The following is a 21,914-nucleotide window of genomic DNA, read 5'->3' on the forward strand; positions in this document are numbered from 1 at the left end:
AGAGGAATGAAAGACGAGCCTGTCAAGAAACTGTAAGGACTGCAAAGTGTATGGTATGACGGGGGTTAAAGTGTTTGAATAGTCATAAAACCTGTTTTTAAGGACAGGTATTTACATGGTTCTGTGAAAAGCAAATATCACTGGGTGCAAACCAAAAGGCAAGGCACTCTGCTTATGAGTAGTAGTTTGTTATTACTGCAGTCAGTGGTATGTTTGGAAAGCATACAGGCTCTCACTTCAGGTTTATAACACTTTATGGTGTCATATGCATGACCAAAAAAACAGTTTTTTTGATTGCAGCTCAAAGCAATTTTTTAATTTTTGGGTTTTTTTATTTGAAGACACCAGAAAACTCTTTTATTTAGTCTTTCATCTTGGAAAGATATACCATATATCTTAAACTGAATATCTAGGGTAATTGATTTTTTTAATATTTGATTTTTGCTTTACTATTTAACAGATAAATATAGCTTGTATGTAGAAAAAATTACTTAAATAAAACTATATTTTGAGAAGTGTATGAATGTACATTAATTAAGTGATATGTATTTCATGCATTTTTATTCTGAAGCAGTGAGAGTGAGGCTTGCAACTTGTTATACACCATGATGCACTAGATCCTGATTTAAGCATGACAGATGATGCAAATTGTTGTTTGAACTGTTGGGAAGGGCTGTGGGAAAATCAGTATGTGTTTAGACTTATGAGTAGTTTGCCTGAGTTGTATCTGAAAGCTTCTCTTTTCTTGGTTTCCAGTTTGATGTCAAAACATTTTGCTGTGTCTAAAGAAACAAGGCATTAATTTTTGGTTACACTACTGTGTATGTAGAACCACTTACATCCTCATGTCCTATTTGGCAAGTGGATAAGGTGGAACTGTGCTACTTCTCCCTGCTTTCAGCTTCTTAGATCCCAGATGGTGAGAAAGCAGCACTGTCAAATGAAGGAAAGAGGAGATATGGGCAAAAGTAGGAGATGCAATTCTAAAAGTCAAGCCTCAACTTTTCAACATTTTAACACCTAACAAGCATTGACCAGTAAGCGGGAATTTAAATCTGCCCCAGTTTTAGTTGTTTTTTATTTTCAGTAAGGCTAGTTGTCTTCTACTGCAAATATATCTTTGCTTTGTGCCTAAAATTAATCCTGAAAGTGGCAAAATAGAGTTCTTATTAGCACAGTCTTCTCAGAGCATCTCTTTGTATTATAGAGAGTTGAGGTCTAAGAACACCAGGTATGCAGGAGGTAGTAGTTGAACAATCACAGTGGGAAGGCTCAGAGTGTGAGAATTAATTCAGACTGCACATTAAATCACTGTTAGTTGAAACTGCTTGGAAAACATGAAACAAGTTTTGGTGCTCAAACTCAAGGATGGAATTGATAGACAGCAAAGCTCACAACCATCATGTGAAGTAGACTAGAAACAGTTTTCCTGAAATTCACATGGTATACTAAGACAGTTGCATGTAACCATCCTTATTCCTTAATACCTTAATAAGGCAGAATGTACATATTTCCTCCATCTTAATTCTCAGCTTCATTTTTCTGATTATTGGAAAGTTGCTGTGGGAAATGCTAGAAGCTGCTTGCCAGGACCATATTTTGCATGTGGCCTGAACCAGTAGTAGTTTCAACTACTTGGAGCCATGCAGAACAGAGGAATACCAGTTTCTACTATCGTAGGGGTTGAGGGGATGTGTTATTTAGTGTCATTTCCCCTGCCTAGTCCTCATTTCCTTGCTCCGGGAAGAAAACAGGGAGGGTAAGATTTTGAAATGGGGGAAACCAATTGTAAAGTTGTTCTGGCAGAAGGAAGGGCTTCTTGTGTTAGAGGAATAGAGATAAATCTTCTTTTCTTGACTTTTGCTTTGGAGTTACATAGGTGAGAACAGCAAATAGGGGTCAGTTCTTGTGGATATCTTAATGTTGTTTCTTTGAGCCTTTTGTACTTTGACGATTTCAGGAAAGAAATATTTCTTGGGTTTATTCAAATTTCTGGGACGTTTCCACAAGTTACTTGTGCTTTCTTTTCTGAATCAAAAAGTTAAACACATTGCAGAATTGAGTAGCAGTTGGACAAAGGAACAAAAAGTCACTATTTTTTCAATGTCAGAAACTTCAGATCCTTAGGTGTCACTGCCGTGCATGGGGGTTGTAACTAGATGATCTTTAAGGTCCCTTCCAACCCAGAGGAGTCTATGATTCTGTGGTATAATCAGCCTAACTGGTAGCCATAACTTACCAGGATCGTGTCAGAATTTTAGTCAATGAGCTCTTTGCAAGTTTAAGAAATAGTTGTTGCCTTAGTGGCTGGGAGTGAAGCGACTTGCAGAATGAGACTTAGATGTAATTGTGCAAACAGAAGTCTAGAAGGAAAAGACAGCTTTTCGATATGTAACTCTTGAGAACTGGAAAGTATAGAGGAGTATCTCTGCCACAGTCTGTTCATAACCTACTTTTTCCCCTAAGAACTGACTTGGAAAAAGAAAAGCATTTCTGTCACAAATTCTAATACATAATTTTATCTATTTCCTAATAAAATCTATTGGCTTTAAACAATATTTTTAATTAAAATGTGCTGCTGCTTTTAAATTTGCTCTTTTTATTCTGTCTGAATCAAAAGCTGTTTAAGAAACTCCTGGCTGGTTTAGACTTAGTCTCAATGTGAAGAGGTTTGCTTTATGGTAGCATATGATTAGAATATAGAAGAAGATAGGAATGATTAAATTCTAGGCACAGTGACCATGAAATTGCATCACACTACCATGGAATTGAGTTCAACATTTTCTTCATCAGAGACCTTTTTTCAAAAGGCCTTACACTACCTTGAGTGCATTCTAAGGATTTTTCCCATCATTAATTATTAACAGCCAGTTTGAAGAACTTAGCATAATTGTTTACTTGTGAATTGAGAGATGAGTATCCATTGTACAAGTTTTGATATACAGATAGATCATGCTGTAACATTTAATTGATAAATACCTGAGGATCAAACTGCACAGGCAGCCAATGCCTGCAGTAGGCTTCTGCAGACCTGCTCGGGAGCAATGCTCAGTCTGACTTTCACAACTGAAAAAATTTCACAAATGAAACTGTTTTTTTGATTTATCTTACTTAATTTGCACTATTTACTTTTTCTTTCTGGTTTGTTTGTTTGTTTGTTCAAGAGCTGGTGACACAAAAGCAATAAAAGATAAGGCTATTTAATTTATTAATCTGCATATTGCCCAGATAAAGCAAATTCTTGTTATAATATGAAGAGTTGCAGCAGTCACTGCCTGCTTCAGGACTCTGCTTTTTCATTTCTCCCTTCAATATTTCTTTCAGTCATTCAGCACTCTAGAAATACATCCACAATATGGCTAGAAATTTTATGGGGCAGTTAAGCCATTTGTCATAAAATTACTAATTACCTAGAGTTTGAGTTATTAAATGCACAGATCCAAATTTAGAGAAAAATAAATAGAAGTCCACAGTGGATTGGTTTAGAGCTTTTTAGACTGTTTCTCAAGGGCAGGCATTGTGTAGGTATTTAAGGGATTAACTGTTTTTTATTATTTTATGTTTTTCATTCAAATAAAGTTACTTTAGAGGACTGAAAAAATAAAATACATTCTAGGCTGCAGATGAGATGAACTGTGACTGCATGGCAGCTTATGACTTTAAATACTGCCCTCTGTGTGAAAAGAGCTGTACTGATTTGATGCTTAAGGTGCTAGACATGCATGTGGGACCGGATTCTAAATGAGGTCTGGAATTCAAATACCTCTGTTTCGATGTGTTCCAAATGATAAGAACAATAACTTTCCTGCCTCTGTGACGGCATTTTCTAAAGATAATTCTGATCTATTTCTGCTTTGTATTCTCTGATCTGTTTTTGAAACAAGAGTATTTCACTTAAATGCATGCATGCCTCTCAAACCTCTTTAAAACTTAATACTGTAACTTACTTTTATTTGTGATGCAAAATAGTTAATAATGTCTTCAATCCCAGAAGACCTAGTGCTGTTTCTGACTCAGCAAGTTTTGGTTGTATGTTAATTTAGTGTTAAAAAACAAACAAAAACCACATAAAAAAACCCCAGAAAGTCCAGAAAAGTCACTAAGCCAAACTTCACAACATCTTAAATCATAAATTGCTGTAGCTGATTTCTCACGCATTCTTTCTTACTTTACCAATAACTGTTGCTTAAAAAAAAAAAGCTTATTTATTTCCATCTAATGACACACAGAAATACCATATGGACCTACCACCTTTTGATGCATTCCAAATAAACATATTTTGTCTACACTACTACAGCTTCTTATTTTGAAGGCATGATGCTACGGTTTAAAAGAAAAAAAAAAAGGCAAAGCAAACAAAAAACCTGCCTAAAATTGAAGCTTAACTTAAATATTGTCTTTTAGTAAAGTAGACAATGATTGTTGAGGATTTTAGCAAAAACACCCAAATGATTTGTCAGAGGATGAATGTGACTAGGAGTATGTAATTGCCTTCACATTTTTTCAGGTTTTAGAAAATACTTTTTACATGTTTGCAAGGTTACACCCACTCAGTGGCTGGTGAAGTGCTCTGGTTTTTAAGGAAACATAATGAGCAGCTAGTGAGGATGGTTTTCCCAGTTGCCAGAGGGTTTCTCAGAGTTGTAATGATTGCCATACTACTGTCAAGCTGTCATGGACTAAGTGAAGGTTTTCAAGCATGTTTGGTGGGATCGTGGGTATCTGAATGCAGTAGAATTGCTAGCTGTTTCCGAAAATGCCAAAACACAAAAGGTGAGATGCAACTAGATCTGTTTGGCTGTGCACAATAATTATGAGTGTGAGATCTAAAGGAGGAACTGCCATTAAAGTTAAACCAGTGTTAGATAGCCTTCAATTAGTGCTGCTTTGTATAAGATATGTGAAACTTGGCATAGTGGAATGCTATAAAGTGTTTCAAAGTGATCACTGGAGTTGACAAAAAAGATGTGAATATATACTATAAAGGGTGAATTTTGGAAAGATAGGCACATAAACTTGTGGTCTGCTCTTGCAACTTTTGAGTTTGTTTCCCACTCAGTGGTGTGTAGACTTGCAGTAGAACCAGAACCTGTATTATACCCTGTAAGTATAGATGAGATTTCTGTCACCTCTGCTGCCCATGCACAGGTTTGGCTCTCAGTGCTTCAACTGCCAATGAGAAGACTTCTGGCAATCTGTTTACTGCAGTCTTGTCAATAGTCTGATCAATGTATTGAGAACTATGCTTTCTGCTCCAAAGTAACTTCTTAAAAACAATTATCTGCCATGTGGAAGGCTAGTATCTCATTTTCCAATCTTCTTTACCTGTTAAAATTTCCTTAGAAATTAATTTTCTGTTTATCAAGTTTAGTTCTCATAAGGGTGTTTGGACTTTCATAGACGCACACGGAACTGAAAATGTTTAAAGCTGAGATGCTGAAAAGAGCTTTTCATCTTAATCTTCATTTTCTAATCTATTCTAAAGTGCATTTTAATATCAAAACACTGATTTGTGCATTTTAAAATTTTCATCTTTAGGTGCAATATTAACTTTTTATGGAATGATAAGGTATTACATCAGTATTTACTTACTGTTTAACTATGCCTCTGGGTGCAGAATTGCATGTAGTATGAATCTTCTGAGTGGGAAGACTCTTACTTTTTCTAGTTATTTGGACAAATGGAGTGCACAAAAATAAGCAAACTTACTTTTCAAGTCTTGATTATTTTAAAAACCTTCTGTAACTGCCAGCATCTAAAAGCAGAGAAAAGTGACTTTTCCAATAATACTCTATTTGGCAGACCATATGGATAAAGTTATTTTTGGAAGGAGTTTAAGTAGAAAAATAGATGACACACCAGCTTTAGTAGATTATGCAGTACAATGATTATACAAATTATTTCTTCACAGAAGGTGGAAATGTGTTTGCAAGTGACTTAACATACAGCAACAGATAATATGTAAAGAAAATACACATTTGACTACAGAAAGTATCTAAAACCGCTTATAAAACTTCCATGGAGGTTAAAAGCTATACTGATTAAAAAAAGTCAAGTTTTCTGCTGTTGAAAAGATAGGTTTAATGTTTAAGTTGTCTTTGAAAACATGATTCTGACTTAATGATACACTAATTTGAGCATTTATATTGCCTTTTTTATTCTTTTCCAAAAGCAGAGCAGTCTTCTGTGGCTTTGTTTGTGCTTTTTAACATACATTTTGTTTATAATAAATAGGATCCTTCTTATTTATCATTGTTGTTTGATGTACCTAATATTTGGGGGAGGGAGCATCAAGCAAACTTTAGTTCCTTAATTATTATAGCTGTATTTTTCACAGACTATTGTTGACTTGGTGAATTTACTTTCTCAACGTGCTTATACTTCTGTCTGTTGACTGGGAATTAGATGTCATAGATGGTGGTGGTGTTATACAAACATGACCTACATGTGCCATTTTGTGAAAAGACTGGAAAAAAACTTATTTTTCTTTTTTTTTCCCCCCAATCAATAACATGAAATTCAGTCTAAAGTAACAGATTTTTTTAAAACATACATATACTTACAGGTGATATGTTTTGGGGTTTTTCTATGTTTTCTAAAATGAGAATAAGAGAAAGAAATGAATAAGAGGCTGGATATGAGAAACTTAAGCTAATTGGCGTGGGGAAAAGAGAACAGTACGGTAATTGCTGGGGCATGTCTCCTGTGAGGGAAGGCAGAGAGAACTGGGTTTCTTCAGCCTGATAAAAAAAGGCTTCAGGTTGACATCACCACAGCTTTCCAGTACCTGAAAGGAGCTTGCAGTAAAGATGGAGAGGGACTATTTATGAGAGCATGTAATGACTGGACAAGGGGGAATGGCTTTGAACTGAAAGAAAGGAGTTTTAGAATAGATATTAAGAAGAAAAAAGTCTGTACTAGGATGGAAAGGTAGTGGAACAGGTTGTGGATGTCCCATCCCTGAAGATGTTTGAGGACAGGTTGGGTGGAACTCTGAGAAACCTGGTCTAGTGACAGGTGTCTCTGTCCATGGCAGAGGGTTTGGAACTAGATGAGTTTTCAGGTCCCTTCCAACCCAAGACATTCTTTGATTCTGTGATTTTAAGAATGCAAATGAAAAGACCTTTGTTGTAGTTCTGGTTTTTTTTACGGGATGTTGGTAACTTAAGCTGATAGAGGCTAAAATAAATCCAATTTTGAGTGGTAGAAAATAAGGAATGTGCTTTTCAGTATGCTATGCAGGAAAGAGAATATGTTTTACTGTCCCACTTTGTGGGATATTACAGAAGATACTCCAGCAAACCAGCTAGTTATAAGTGAAGTAAACAGCACCTTCCTGAATCTTAAAGCCGATTTCAGTTATGTTTTTTTATATGTTCAGTGACGAACAAGAAACCAGCTCAAGCATCTATAACGAAGGTGAAGCAATTTGAAGGCTCTACGTCCTTTGTCAGGAGAACGCAGTGGATGCTCGAGCAGCTTCGCCAGGTCAATGGTATAGACCCTAATCGGGTGAGTTTGAACAGTTCTAGAAAATGAACCTTGAGCTCTTAGGTAACTGATTTGTGAATCAGTTCTTTCACTATTCAAAAGGCATGTGGAAAGAAAAGATGCAGATTTAAGTGCAAATTCTCAAGAAAGGAATAACTCAATGGCATATGTAAAGTCAATTTTAATGGGAAAGATGAGAGGAGGCTAAAACTCAGTCATACAGGTTTTTTTCTTCCTGTCTTTCCATACTTTTCTTCCTACTTTCTCTCTTCTTTGTAAAGAGAAAAGTAAGAGCCCTGTTTGCCTTTGCTTCAGCTATAAGCCTCCTGAAGTCTACTTCGGCATGCAGCTGTTTTGTGAGATAGAGCAATAGGTAGACATGAAGACAGAGGAGGTTCAAGTTTGTGAAATATTGTGAACCTTGCATTTTTTCCAGGACAGTCCTCTCCTCAGATACTTCTGCATTTCTTATCTTTTGCTACAAAGGGTGGTAGTGTGTCCTGTGGTTGCCAATGGCAAGTGAATGCTGATTTAAACAAAAAAATACCAAAAATAAAATAAAACAAACCAGTCCTACACTAAATAGTTCTGGAACTGTTCCTTTGATTTGGAATATACAGCCCACTTTAAACTGTCTCAAGACAAAGTCATGCTAATATGTAATAAGCTTATGAATACAATTCTCCAGGAGTAAAACAACATAAGTAGAAGTTAGAAATGTGGCTCATCAACGTGTGATCACAAAGTGACTTACCGTATTCCTTGTAGAGCAAAATGTTTTTGTGACTAACTCCCTTGGTTTCTTCAAAGTTGTGCTCTGATCAGCCACCTAAGCATCTTAACCATGCAGCACCAAATTCTGTTACTACCCAGTACAGTCTTTTGTACAAAAAAAGAAGGCCCTTGGCCACTGCCTTATGAAATGCAAGGAGTGGAATTATATTTTCTCTGGGTAAAGGGACTATGAAAATGAGAGCAATGAGAAATAAATAAGGGAAATGAATTTTAGACCCTTTCACAGTGTCTACTGTGCAGCTGTGTACATAATGGATTATAAGTCCTATCAAGTTGTTAAGCTTAGAAATGTTTCTTTCAAACTTGTCTACCTGTGAATTCCTAGTGTCATCAATTAAAAAAGAATATTTACTAGATTAGATTGCAAAACGATGTTTAGCAATTATTGCTTAATATATAGCACTACTTCTTGCATAAAATCCATTTATTTTGGTGGTTGATGCATGGTATAGAGCAGCGCTTTGATTTGTTCTAGGAATGGTCTTCTGTTCACATTATTCTGAGACCTTTGCAACACTTTATGATAATGCATCAAATACAGTAACTAAGACTTGTTATTTGCTTAGTTTATTTGTTGGTGGAGCATTGAGAGCAGAACCACATCTTCTATAATAGTGTGAAAGTAGATTTTGTGTTGAGAGGCATAAATGTTTGCATAATATAGAATGCACAGGTAACTATATATCTGTAGATAACAAGGGTTTCTTATGAGATTTTTACTTTGATTTTTTTTCATCTAAAGTATTTTTGTTTTCAGGTATTTTTGTCATAGCTGAGTATTCCTCATTAATGAGTATTCCTCATTAAAAATAACAGCAAGAAAAAAACTTACTTCCTGTTTGTGTGGTTTTTATCTACAAAAATATGCAATAATACCAGGATGGTTTTGATTTGCATGACCTGTCTACTTTATCCAACAAAATATATTTTAAAAAGCAATGACTCCATATCTTTCTCCAAATCATTTATAAAACTGGAATAATAGCAGTGTGTTGTTTTTTTTTTTCTTCTAGGATTCCCCGGAATTTGATTTACTATTTGAAAATGCTTTTGACCAATGGGTAGCAAGCACAGCTTCAGAAAAATGCACATTCTTTCAGGTTCTACATCACACTTGTCAGCGATACCTTACAGATAAGAAGCCAGAATTTATCAACTGCCAATCTAAAATTATGGGAGGTAAGTCAGTTGAAGCTGGAATACTTTGTACAGAGGGACATGAAATGATTTGCATGTGATTTTTTCTGTGTTCAAATAAGCTTGTAGCCTAATGTCATCTTGAAATCATAGGTCTGAATATGCTAACTTAGCACTAAACTTCTAGGCTTTAGCATTTCTCCATCAAGCATCACTTTGCACTTTTCCATTATCTTTGCTTTCCTGGTTTTCAGTTTTAGAGGCAGCATCCCCTGCCCACCTTGTGAGAAGTTGTTTGCCTCCCTCTTTTTAAGCAACCTTGATTTTGATTAGTCTCTCTGCTTTTGTTCATCCAGAAACATTTTTGGGTGGCCTGAAACATCTACTAAAACCCTCTTCTGCGTTACTGGTTCCTCACAGGTTGTGAAAAAGTGCTTATTACTAAACTTCTTATGGGTGTTTTGGAATTTACTTTCATCTTGACAGAAATCATTCAGTTTAGAGTTTTATTACCTTTGTGTACTGGTTTCAGCTAGAATAGATTTCTTCTCAGCAGCTGTTACAGTGCTGTGTTTTGGATTTGGAATGAGAACAGTGTTGTTAACACACTGATGTTTTGCTGTTTGCTAAGTTGTGTTTATCCTAAGTCAAGGACTTTTTTTTCTTGTCTCATGCTCTGCCAACGAGGAGGTATGCAAGAGCTATGAGGGAGCACGCCTGGGACAGGTGCCCCAAACTGACCATAGGGATATTCCATACCATAGGACATCATGCCCAGTATATAAACCAGGGGGAGTTGCCTGGAAGGGGGTCAGTCTAGGTTTGGGAAGTGGAGTCTGGCGTTGGTCAGCAGCTGGTGAGCGATTGTATTGTGCATCATGTTTGATTGTTTTTTTCTTTCCCTTTTTATTTTCATTATTATTATTATTATTTACCATTATTACTGTATTTTACTTTTCTTTTGATTACTCAAACTACAACTTTTTACTTTGATTCTCCTCCCCATTCTGCTGGGGTGGCAGAGAGAGAGAAGAGTTGAGCGAATGGCTGCACAGTGCTTAATTTCCAGTTGGACTTAAACCACGACAGTTTCTTAAGTCAAGCTATGTTCTCAGGTATATGTTCTTTGATTTGCTTAGCTACAGTTGGACCTTACTTTCTCCAGCGAGGATGAATTTGAGATCAACAACACATTTCACTGTATTTTCCATAAAAAGCCACTCGATATTGCAGGTTTTGAACTAAATGGGTTTTAAGTTGGCTCAGTGAAGCTGACACACAGCAAGTGACTGAAATTTAGGATCAACTATTACTTGGTTTACAGTTGTTACAGTTTCTGTCAAATTTAAACCTACCCACAGAGAGTGTAATTCCCAGTGTGAGGAAGAAGTTGGCAGTGTGAAGAACAGCAAGAAGCACTGTATCCATGAGGAGATTTATTAGTCCCTGTACCATGTCCACACTCTGTACTGTGTTGTACACACACAGACCATATCTGTGCAGTCAGAATGACATGAAAGGAATTTGGGAATGGTCACCATCTGGTATCAGAGGATTACTGAATACTCTCATTTTATCTAGGAAGTTGTAAAAGGGAGAATGTGGTAGGTCTAGTGTGTTAAAAAAGCAGAAGTTAAGCAGATGTTTGCGAACCTCAGTGCAAATTTTTTTTTCATTGTGATGACACTTGCTTAGGATAAAGTTAATAACTGGGTCAGTTGAATCAGGAACTCAGTTTTGAACAGGTCAAGCTTAGGAAAATAATGCAAGTTCAGAGGTGAAATGTGTGGTGGTCTTAGTAACAACTTATTCACAGGAAGGATGTCAGTGAACATTAGCAAACAGATGACAAACACGAGACTTTCCATATGAAATGGAAAAATTGTAGAGTATATCTTCTCCCATCAGTGCTCTTCCGTCCTCACCACCACACCATAAAGGAAACAAGGAAAATCCTATTAATGTAGAAAAGGAAAGAATGAGAGGAAGCTTACAAGAAATTCTGTACATTTTTTCTTAGTTTGAGAAGTCACTAAAAGAAAATGATGATTGACAAAGTTATCTGTAACATCACTGCCAGCTAAAATGAAAGCATCAAACTGGATATGGCTTCCCTGTTCTTCAAGTTTACCTTTGATGTTTTAGAGGAGAGGGATTTAAGACAAAATAACAAAGAAAAAGAACATATAAAGGTCTCTCCACGAAATAATAGTTCTGCTAATAATGTACAGGTATGTATTCTAGATTTATGAGAGGTGAATTACCAGAAAAAAGAAACAAACGAGTAGGGCTCTCTATATTTATAACTGATGTCTCCTGGGGGAAAGAAACAACAATTAAACGAAATCTGAATTCAGCTTACACTTCTCTTTTAGAGTTTGGAGGCTCACTGATAAAAACAAATTTTTATTCCAACTGTGAAGAACAGAGAAGGTGTAAAAGTTTTAAAACTGTTGGGGTATTTGGCTAACCAGTCAAAGCAGTATATTGAAATCGTATTTAAATCTTAGTGTGGTCAGATTTCAGAAGAGGCTTGTCACTTCATCCCCTCTACCAAGGTAGCATTTATGTTTTAAGTAATATTCTTGTGAACTTTCTGGGGGATGTGAAAAGTAGTGTTTTGGGTTTTTTTGGATAGTTAGCCAGTTTAACTCCAGATACTGTACAAAATTTGAAAAAAATAAATTTTTAGAATATATATATATGTGCATACACCCACATGCTTGTGTAAGTAACTATATAGATATGCATATCGTATATGTAATGTATATCTTGTAGCTAATGCATATTTTCAAAAATAAAAAAGATGCCACCAAAGAACACTTCTTCCCAAGTGGAACTGAAGATGAAAGAACTTAAAGGGTTTGTTTGCAAGCTTACTTATCTTATCGAGCCTTATTCCTTCCTAAAGGGTAAGAGTGAAGAAAGTGAAATTCATGCTGCTCCCATTTCTATAGGAAGTGCTTAGCTGGAAGTAAATAAGGGTGTTCCTGTGGAACTGCAGATCTTCTTCATGGCCTTCCTCCTTTTACCTCCTCACACACACACACACACACACACACACACACACACACTTCCCCCTATGGACCAGAGGACCAGTCCTGCCCCTGATTCTTCTTCTTCAAAATCATTTTTTGCCTTATTTTCATTTGAGTATCTTGTAAGGATAATGTCTGCAAAGTTAAATAGGCTAGACTGTTTTCTGTAACTTGATTAAGACATCAGTAATTACAGCAATAATGAGAACCAATTGAAGGCGTGGGTGCTAATTCTGAGAACAAAGAACAACTTCACTTTAAGTCAAGTAAGATTCCTCCCACTAATGTCTTGTACAAATATTTCAAACTTGTCTTTTGTTTAGAATTTAGGTGAGCTCTCTCCATAGTTTATATGCATTATGGATGTTATATTACAGAGGAAAGAAAGGCATTTGGGGCTAGAGGGCTTTTTTGACTGAGGTAGAAAATATTTTCCTCTTTTGTATCTTTTTAACATCTAGATTCTGATACTGGAATATGTCTAATTTGGAGTATCTTTGTGTTATGTTGTTGTTTGGTGGCCATGTTAATCAGGTTGTGTTGCTTTTATGTCAGTAATATAAAAAGCAAAGTTGGAGATGGCCAGTGTACAGAAATTCTGTCACTATAGAGGTTGTGTTCATTAGAACAACTTGATTTTTGACATAACATTCAGCTGGCATTGAGGATGGATTTGACTCTCAGTTCTGGATAGAACCTTGAGATACAGCATTTGAAGCTCTTCAAAGATTAATTCTGGGCCTATGATAAAGAACAAACAGTTACTGCCACCTTTAGATACATATTAGAAATGCATTTGCTTTTAAGCTTTGTCCTATCTATATGCTTTGGTCTTTAATAGTTGTTCTGCTGAATTAATCAAAATGTTCTTTGATGACATCTTTGCCTCTGTAACCTTTTCTATAGGACAGTTAGCAGGAGTTATTAATGGAACATTTTTTTTTCCTCCAAGAATGTATTGCCAGTGCAAGAATGGTAATGAGTACTTTTCCCATACAGTGTTGACTCATTTTGGCTTACTACATATGAGACCTGGTAAGCATACAGTGGTGTTTACCGTACTGAGCAAGATTAATGACTGACTAAAGGAGATGAACGAAAAATTGCGTTAGAAATTGCTTTGAGCATCCTGATCTAGTGGGCAGCATTGCTCTTTGTGGCAGGGGAGTTGAAACTAGATGATCCTTAATGTCCCTTCCAACCCAGGCCATTCTGTGATTTTATGAGTTTGGATGGGAAGAAAGACAATTGCTCCCCTCTGTACTGTCAAATACCTGGTAGTTGGTTGTTCATTTCAGTTCTTACCTGATAGACATTGAAAAAAGTGTATTATTGAACATACTATTCTTACAGACTTTCACTTGTAAATTAATTCTGATGCAAGTGAATTTGACCAAAAAAAAAAAAGGTTTTGTCAGTCTAGAGGTTGAAATATTAGAAATTAATTTTCTGCTGCTAAAGAGCATTTCAAATGCTTGCTTTTGTGCCCTGCATATTCATGTCAAGATTATTCTGCTTTGCAATTTTTTTTTTTAACTGGTTGTATTTTAGTTATCTTAAGTATAAAAGCCTTTTAGTTATCTTAAGCATAAAAGCCATGTGTTAAGATCACAATGGATGACAATAGTTAAATGCTTTTTCCATAGAGATATTGCATATAATCAGAGCTCTAAATTAACTTTCTAAAATGAGAATCTTGTAAGAAAAAAAGTACATTATGTTGTTGTAAAATCTGTAGGAGTACATAAAATGAGAAGGGACTTTGTAAAGGTTGGTTCCTTTTTTGATATGTACAACTGAGACAAGATAATGTAGAAAGCATTAAGCAACATATTTGCTTGCCTTTTCTGAAGAATGAAGGTCTAAGTGAGGCATTACCGTCAAGATGCAGAATGTTGCTGTTTGCCATAGCAGTGGGAATTTTTTTTTTGCATCAAGTTGTTTGATTTTGATGTTTACAGAGCCAAATTGAAGTTCTGTGCTTTGTTGTAATTACTGATTCTGAAAGTTCCTGGTTGGTTAGACTTTCATTAAGTATAAATATTATTATTGAAAATATTACCTAAGTTAGCGTTAATTTACAAATGTATTAGATTAGAATTTAAAGTTTTCAAGTTTAAGTAAATTCCTCAGTTTGGAAAGCAAGTAAAGGTTATGGTAATATGAAATTGATCCTAATTAGATATTTCCTTAATTTATAACCAATACGCAGTATACAGTAATATCCTGTCCTGGCATCAATGCCAGTATTTAGGAACATTAACAGGAGAAGAAAAGTTTTCTGAAAGACATTTGTGACCTGTCCATTCATAATCCTTGTGCTATATATTCTCCAGACATTATTTATTAATTTCTATTTTGAGTAATTTTGACTAAACTTTAAACTTCAATACTGTGGTTTGGAGGCAGGAAGGCAGGAATGTTGATACCATATAGTGATGTTGAAGCCTAGAAGAAACCAAAGTATGTGAATATAGTTGGCTTAAAAAGCTATAGATAACATATTTTTTTTAAAGACAATAAACCCTTATTGTATGAAAATCCTTGCTTCAGTGTGTTGCTTATGTAAAAAAAAAGCAAAACTTAAAATATTAGCTATCTAAATATATGACTATAATAATTTTTTTAATGAGTAAAGATTCGAAGTAATCTGTTATTCTCTTGTCCTTCTGATAAACAAACTAGTAATTATTGAGGCTTAGATGATGACTTCCTGTAGTTAACTCTAGTTTGCCTGTTGCAGTCCCTTTGAGAAGGTGTTAATGCATGCAGCCAGCCAGACCCCTAGTCTGCTCCCTTGTGGCAATTCTATTTACTTCTCTCCTCTGTAAATAAAATACAGTTGGTTTATAATGCAGTTCTAATGAATTGCTGTCCTATTTGTAGTGCATTCCAGCACCTTTGAGCCATGCATTTGTGTGTTTTCACTGTGTTTCTGCCATGGTAATTTTTTTTCCTAGCAAATTGCATTTAAACTGAATGTATTGTTAATTGTGGCTTGAAAGTTACTGCACTGTCAGATTTGGTGCATTAGAGTTCTGCTTGAAAAAGTGCTTTTGTGGATGAAAGCAAACTGCCTGTAAAAATAAACTTAATAGAGGAGTCAGTTTCTGCATGTCATTCATGCTATGAATCTGATTCCAGGAGGCAACACAGTGTCACAGTGATACCTATGGCAAGGAAAACTTGCCCGGGTCCCATGTTGCTTTACAGTGAATGAATGCTAGAGATCACATCCTCCAGTTATAAAGTTACTGTAGTTAAGATGAACTACAACTGCTTGGACTCATAAACTAATGATTCTATTGATAAGAAGTTTGCAACATGTTTCAAATGTTCACTGCAGGTAGCTGATACTTGCTGTGCTTCTCTAAAGAAAGTTGCTGATAAGTAAGCTGAGGAAAAGTTAATGTTTCCCTTCTTTACTGATTGATTGGTCTAAGCACACCTGAGTTATGACATATTCAGTTTGTTAGTCTGTAACCCCACCTCAAGGACTTACTGAGGTGCTTCTTACCTAGAGGTGAAATTTGTCTTGATTGTAATTTATGATCATGGTGGCAAAGCTATTTACTACCAGTTTTACCCTGATTTGTTTTACTGAGGTATCTTCTACTATTTCACTTTGCCTAGCTTAATTAGTTCAGTGTTTTTAATAGATTTTGAAAGTATAAGTCTGATTTACACATACTCAATATTTTTATACATATACAGATATGTTTCTGTATGGATAAAACATAGGTTTGGTTTCAAATATATATTTTACAGCATTTTGGAATTCATCAGTTCTTGCTTAGAATGAGATGGATGCTAGTTCTGTTTTGTGCTACTGTGCATTAATTGATTGGTGAAAGTTATCTTCTGGTCACCTTTGTGTGTAACCATGCAAGACCAGCCAGAGTTCTTCGTCCTGTATCAAACTTTCTTTGATCTAGTTGATTTCTGATGTGGAAAGGTGATTGTCCATCTTCATAATGACCTCAGAACTATTAGAAATGTAAAGCAGAATTGCTTCTCTGTTTCTTTTAAAAAAGGAAAAAAAGAAAAAACAGCCTTGGATGATAGCAAAAGAAATATCTAAAAGGGAGAATTCACCACCTGAATGCCCAGCTGTTTCAAAAACTAAAATCCTCCTTTTCTGTTCCTGCAACCCAGTATTTGTTATGTTTCCTGTTTAGTTTACTGTTACTTCATTTAATGCAGCATTTTTCCCAGTCTGGAAAGTGAATACCAGTGGTGCATCAATAGTAATAACTATTCAAAATACCTCTATGGAACACACTTGTGTGAATCCAGATCCATTTGCAATATTTCTGACCTTCTTAGACCCTTGTGAATAAATTTGGAATAAATTCTTAGGCTGCGTGAGACAAGAAAACTCAAATGAAGCATTAAATAATAGGTTTTTCTTAATGACAGTTCTCCAGTAATTTGACCTCATCTTGTTTGTAATTCACACAGCCACTAGCTCATTTGAATTGCATTGCTCACAAGTATCTGGTGCTTAATGAATTGCTGGACATTTTTTTCAGAGTTATCTTTTTGTTATCTTTTTAATTTTTATTCTTTCCAGTGTCTGCCAGAAAGGATAGGACTTGACCTATCTAATAAATCACTTCTTGATCTTTTGGATAAAAGTCCTCTATATGTTATTTTCATTATCAGTCCTTATCAAAGTCATAAGGAAATGACATTACTATACATCTGAATGAAGTAAATAGAAAATATGAATTCTCTTATACTTGTTGTCCAGCATTGTTTCCATTACAAATATCATTCTAAACTTAGTATGTTGTAGTCTGTCATAAATAGCAGAAATTTCATTAGTGTTGACATTTTCGGTCTTCTGAACTGTAGTGGTTTTAAAAACTCAGTGGGAAAAACCACTCAAACTGCCTCCTTTCAATAGTAGAGGGGCAAACAAAACTGAGAAAAAGTTGTTTTCCTCCTGACTTATGTTTTCACAATTCAACCTACCTTTGAATATGGCTGACCTTTCCAGGTTTCTAAACTGTTTAGATTTCTAACACAGAAGAGGTGAATTTAAAATACAAAATTGTAGACCATCAGTCTAAGTAGCAGATAAAGAGAAAAAATTTTTTCCAGGCTACTTAACCATTTGAAAAATAATCCATAAAAATTTAGTTGCAATGAATTGATATTTTGATATTCATGTATTAGAATTATTGTGTAATATAAAATGCTAAGAAATAGAACACAGTATGTAGTCTTGATGATGTTGTACACCAGTGTTGGATTTTTTGCTGTTCAGAATTACTTATAAAAGGATTGTTTCAGAATGCCCACTGTGGCATGATAGTAATTTTCTAAGTAGATAGTTTATTGATTTTATGTCTTTCTCTTCACAGTATTTAAACTCACTCATAAAACGCAAACCAGATTGTATCTACATTACCTTAACTTGCTGTAGACTTTATTGCATTGCATCTGTGCAGCTGTAAAACATCTTGAGAGGAGAAGAGACTTGGTATGGACACATTGTGCTGATTCCCAGGGAGGAATCAAGTCTGAAATGATAATTCCCAAGATCACTTAACTTTCCCATTATTGAAGGTTAGAAGCTGATCAAAGCTACTGAAAGACCATCAGGCTATGAACAGATTTTGTAGTGGCATTTGTCTCATCTCTTCATTCTGTTAGAAATTTGTCTTCATTACCAGTACATATCCTCCATTTGCACACCTGTATAAACACTATTCGTACTTCATTTTCTTCTTCCCTCTTTCCTTCTTTAAAGGGCTAGTGCTAAAATAATGTTTTAAAGCTAGCTATAGGTTTGGGCAGGAAAGTACACAGGGTAAAGTTCTCCCGAGTGTTGACTCAGGGCTACCATTTAGGAAAGTCATTGCTAGTCTGACCTAGGCAGGTTTTTAGTAGCATATCTTTCCATTCCTGATGAATTAAGGTCAGTAGTATCTTTCAGACTTCCCTTATCGCCCTTCTGGGACCACAGCTGACTCTCCTTTAGTGAACTTCAGCTCAAAGTTATTTGGTTCTTGAGCACCTATGATTGCTCTACATGGTTCATCCGTGGTAGTGGTGCAAAAGTGGAGAAATTTTATTCCATCAGTTTTCTTATTTAGAACATTTTCACAAAGTTGTGAAAATGCTCATGCAGACGAGTCAAGTGTAATTCTGCTAGTAAGTAGAATACTATCCATAATCTAGTTATAACAGTCTTGAAATCGAGCATTTACTCAAGTCCTCAGGTAGACTTTGCAGCCTCTTCTGAGTGCAGCTGTGACTATTATTTGCAAGACCTGGATAACTAACTGTCCACATGTGGAATGGCTGCATAGGCTGCAGGAATCTGAAATATAGATACATTTTTCAGTTAGTCAATACAGAAAGAGCATGTAGCTTTCTTTTTTAGCTTTCTTTATGGTAAATAGGACAAACCCAAGGCTAAAACAAAAAGTGAACTGTTACCCACTAGGCTGATTTTTATTTTTTTCCCCACTTAAAATGTACCATGTAAATCTAAGGAGCTGACATGGCTAATGAGAGCACAGGAAGAAACTGGTCTCTGTTGTCAATTAGGCTTATCTGGTTTTGTTGCTTGCTGATGAAGGTGCTGAACAATTAGATTTATTGTTTTGCCTCCTACATGCTCTATAATTGGTAGGACCTTTTTAAAAGTATAATGTTATGATTCACAAGGTATTGTTTGTTATTGTTAGAAATAACTTGGAAGCATCTGTTTAACTCCCAGGGTATAGGTATTACTTAAATCATAGCAGTAATAAAATATACTTTTTCTTCATATGAGAGTGAGGTATGATAAATTTGCCTTTTTTTGGCCTTAAAAGTACAAGATTGCAGATATATAAAAATAAATGTATGCAGATGTAAATAACATTCAGAAGCAATGAAGTGACAAACTGTTATATTAGAACATGCTGCAGTATAAAATATTCTATATTACTAGAATGATTATTATAGGCTTTGTTTCAGATGTTGCAAATCAGGAAGACTGAAAAGTATGGAGCCAAATCTGAGATTTAAAGAGTGATTAAAATCTACTGTTTTTTTTTTCTTTTTTTCTGTCTTATGTGCTTTGGACAAAATATCAGATTAGATGAATTTTTAATCTAGAAGTCTGGATATTAAAAGATCCAGCTGCATTAGAAGAAATTGCCTACTATCAATACAGAGGAAACTAGTCCAGTCGTAATTTTAATCACTTCTTACTCTGAAACATGTGTTACTTTCCTGCACAGAATCAGATTTTTACAAAGGTGGAACCGTTGATCTGTCACTTGAGAGTACAGCGACTCTTAATGTTGCATGATTGGTAAAAGCAAAATTAAGTGCAGAATATATACCACCTGTATCATAGCAGTTACCAGACTTGGTAACTAATGCTTCTTTTGAAGGCCATAAACTTTACAGATTCAGGTGCAAAGACCTATAGAAGCATTTTGTTTACTTTCAAAGAAGGTGAAAGTCCACTGAAATCCTTCTGTCCAGGCTGAGCTAGGAGACTTCTAGATTTTATGGTTCAAATTTAAGTTGGGAAGTTATCCTCAAAAGATAAATTGAGAAGTTGATGATCAGGTTCAAGTATTCAAAGTTATAACTAAATTAATAAATCCAGTAAAGATTCTACTTTTAATGAATGTTCAGTCTTTCAGATCATTTAATCATCCTTTCTGGATGATAATTTAAATATCGAAATTATCTAGAGAACATTCCATTCATATGATATGGGAATTCATTAAATTGTAAAAGGGTATTATCTTATAGGATTACAATCACAGAAGTACTGTTTTTGTAATCTTCTACTTATTATCTTGAGCTGTTTAATAAGGCTTTCTCATGGTTGTTTGAGAGGTCAGAAATCTTTTTTCTGTTTGGATCTTTTTAGCAGGCCTTCTTTTATTCAAAAGAGCTCTTAAATGAGGCTGTCAGCATAGCACCAAAGCATGTGAAAGCATGGCTAACATTCAGTTGGCAAGGTGGTGAGAGGGATGAAGAAGGAGGGGAAGAACGTGTTTGTCCTGTGGATCTTTAGAATCAGCTCTTATGTTACAGAAGTGATGGAAAGCCTTGGGCTTGTTTTAGTCTAGGAACTGTAGCTCTCTGGTAATGATGATTTTAACAAAACAAATGTGCTCAACAAGGAGAGGCAACTTGTGAATGTGTGAAGTGCCACCACCAGTCATCATTAATTTTAGATGGAAATTAAAAATGTGTTTTGTTTTCAAAATTCCCCTTTGAATTCTGTATTTGTCACCTCCGTTTTTGAAAACTGGTGAGCTAACCTAGAAAGTAAAATTAATTTCTACCTGTAATTAGACATACAGTCTTAGGGTTTTTTCCACTATTATTTATCAGGAAATCCAGAATTTATGTTCGTCTCTTCCCTTTTTAGTTCTTTTTTTTTCAGATTTGTCAATTTAAACTGTTTTTTTCAATGTTTTAAAGTAACTTGGGAAGATAAATAGTGCTATACTATATAACTTTTTCCCTTCTTCAGACTGCTTTTCCAATTAGAAAAAGCATCTTGATACTTCCTTCTTTCACAAGGATATGTTTATTCTTAATTTCCCACACCTTTGTCTTCTCCCTAGAGTCTTTTAGTTTTGAATTGATATTTTAATTATTTGGTGCTTTTGGTTCTTAAGTGATGAGTGCACAGGCAATTAACAAAACACAGAATGCGAATGAGAAAAACGCCATTCTTTGTATTTACAACCAAACTTCTGTTAAATTGTTACTGATACCAGTATATCCAAGAGTAAATAGTTTGTGTAGGCAGATAGAATAATACCTTGTGATGTAGATGGTTTTGTTAATGAACTTAAACTGATTGTCATAAAGCTTTTAACGTTTATTCAGTGACACAGATCCAGTTCTATGCATTTAAGTGGGATCCATAAATATCTAATTTCCAAAAATTTAAAAAAAAAAAAAATCAGGTCATAGATGGAGCTTCTTAATTATCAAAGCTAATTCGTTTATTTCCTTCTCAGAAGTAGGTAGCTGCTAAATATTTTATTAATGCATGTACAATTAAAAAAATCAGTCACTGTAGAGTCTTTTCATTAATGTACAGGTTGAACTGAAATATATTTGATATGGCTAGTAGAGAATGCGATGAACCTTTTATGAATGTGTGATAAAACAAATCATGCAATCTAAGTAATGATATCTCTAGAGACCAATTAGTTTCTTTGCATGCTTGACTGCTTATAGTACTCCTATATCTTTCAGGTATTAGGTATGGTGGCTAAAGTGTGTACTTTTCACAGTGCATAAAAGTACTAAAGCAATGTCACCTGATTTCATGGGATGAAAGACCCTCTGTGTGCTTTAAAAGTAAACCAACAGGAGAAAAAAAAACAGCTCAAGAGAGATTCAAGTCAGAGTTACAATTTACTAAAAAGACTATAATAAATACAGTGATACAGAGAAAAACTGGTTTTAATC

The 21,914-nt window shown here is 35.1% G+C and overlaps 1 protein-coding gene across 4 annotated transcripts in view; it reads left to right on the forward strand.

Moving 5' to 3' along the window:
• The window catches only part of STXBP6 (syntaxin binding protein 6), a 102,222-nt gene that overhangs the window by 68,728 nt on the left and 11,580 nt on the right, over positions 1-21,914 (forward strand). For all 4 annotated transcript variants that reach the window (XM_051791348.1, XM_051791347.1, XM_051791346.1 and 1 more), the window contains 2 exons: positions 7,382-7,512; positions 9,300-9,465. In XM_051791348.1, coding sequence (XP_051647308.1) covers positions 7,468-7,512; positions 9,300-9,465 — 211 coding nt within the window. In that variant the 5' untranslated portion in view covers positions 7,382-7,467. The remainder of the gene's footprint in view (positions 1-7,381; positions 7,513-9,299; positions 9,466-21,914) is intronic.

This window comes from Manacus candei, unplaced genomic scaffold (assembly GCF_025592945.1).
Source record: "Manacus candei isolate 608988 ecotype Guabito, Panama unplaced genomic scaffold, ASM2559294v1 h1tg000033l, whole genome shotgun sequence".
NCBI lineage: Eukaryota > Metazoa > Chordata > Aves > Passeriformes > Pipridae > Manacus > Manacus candei.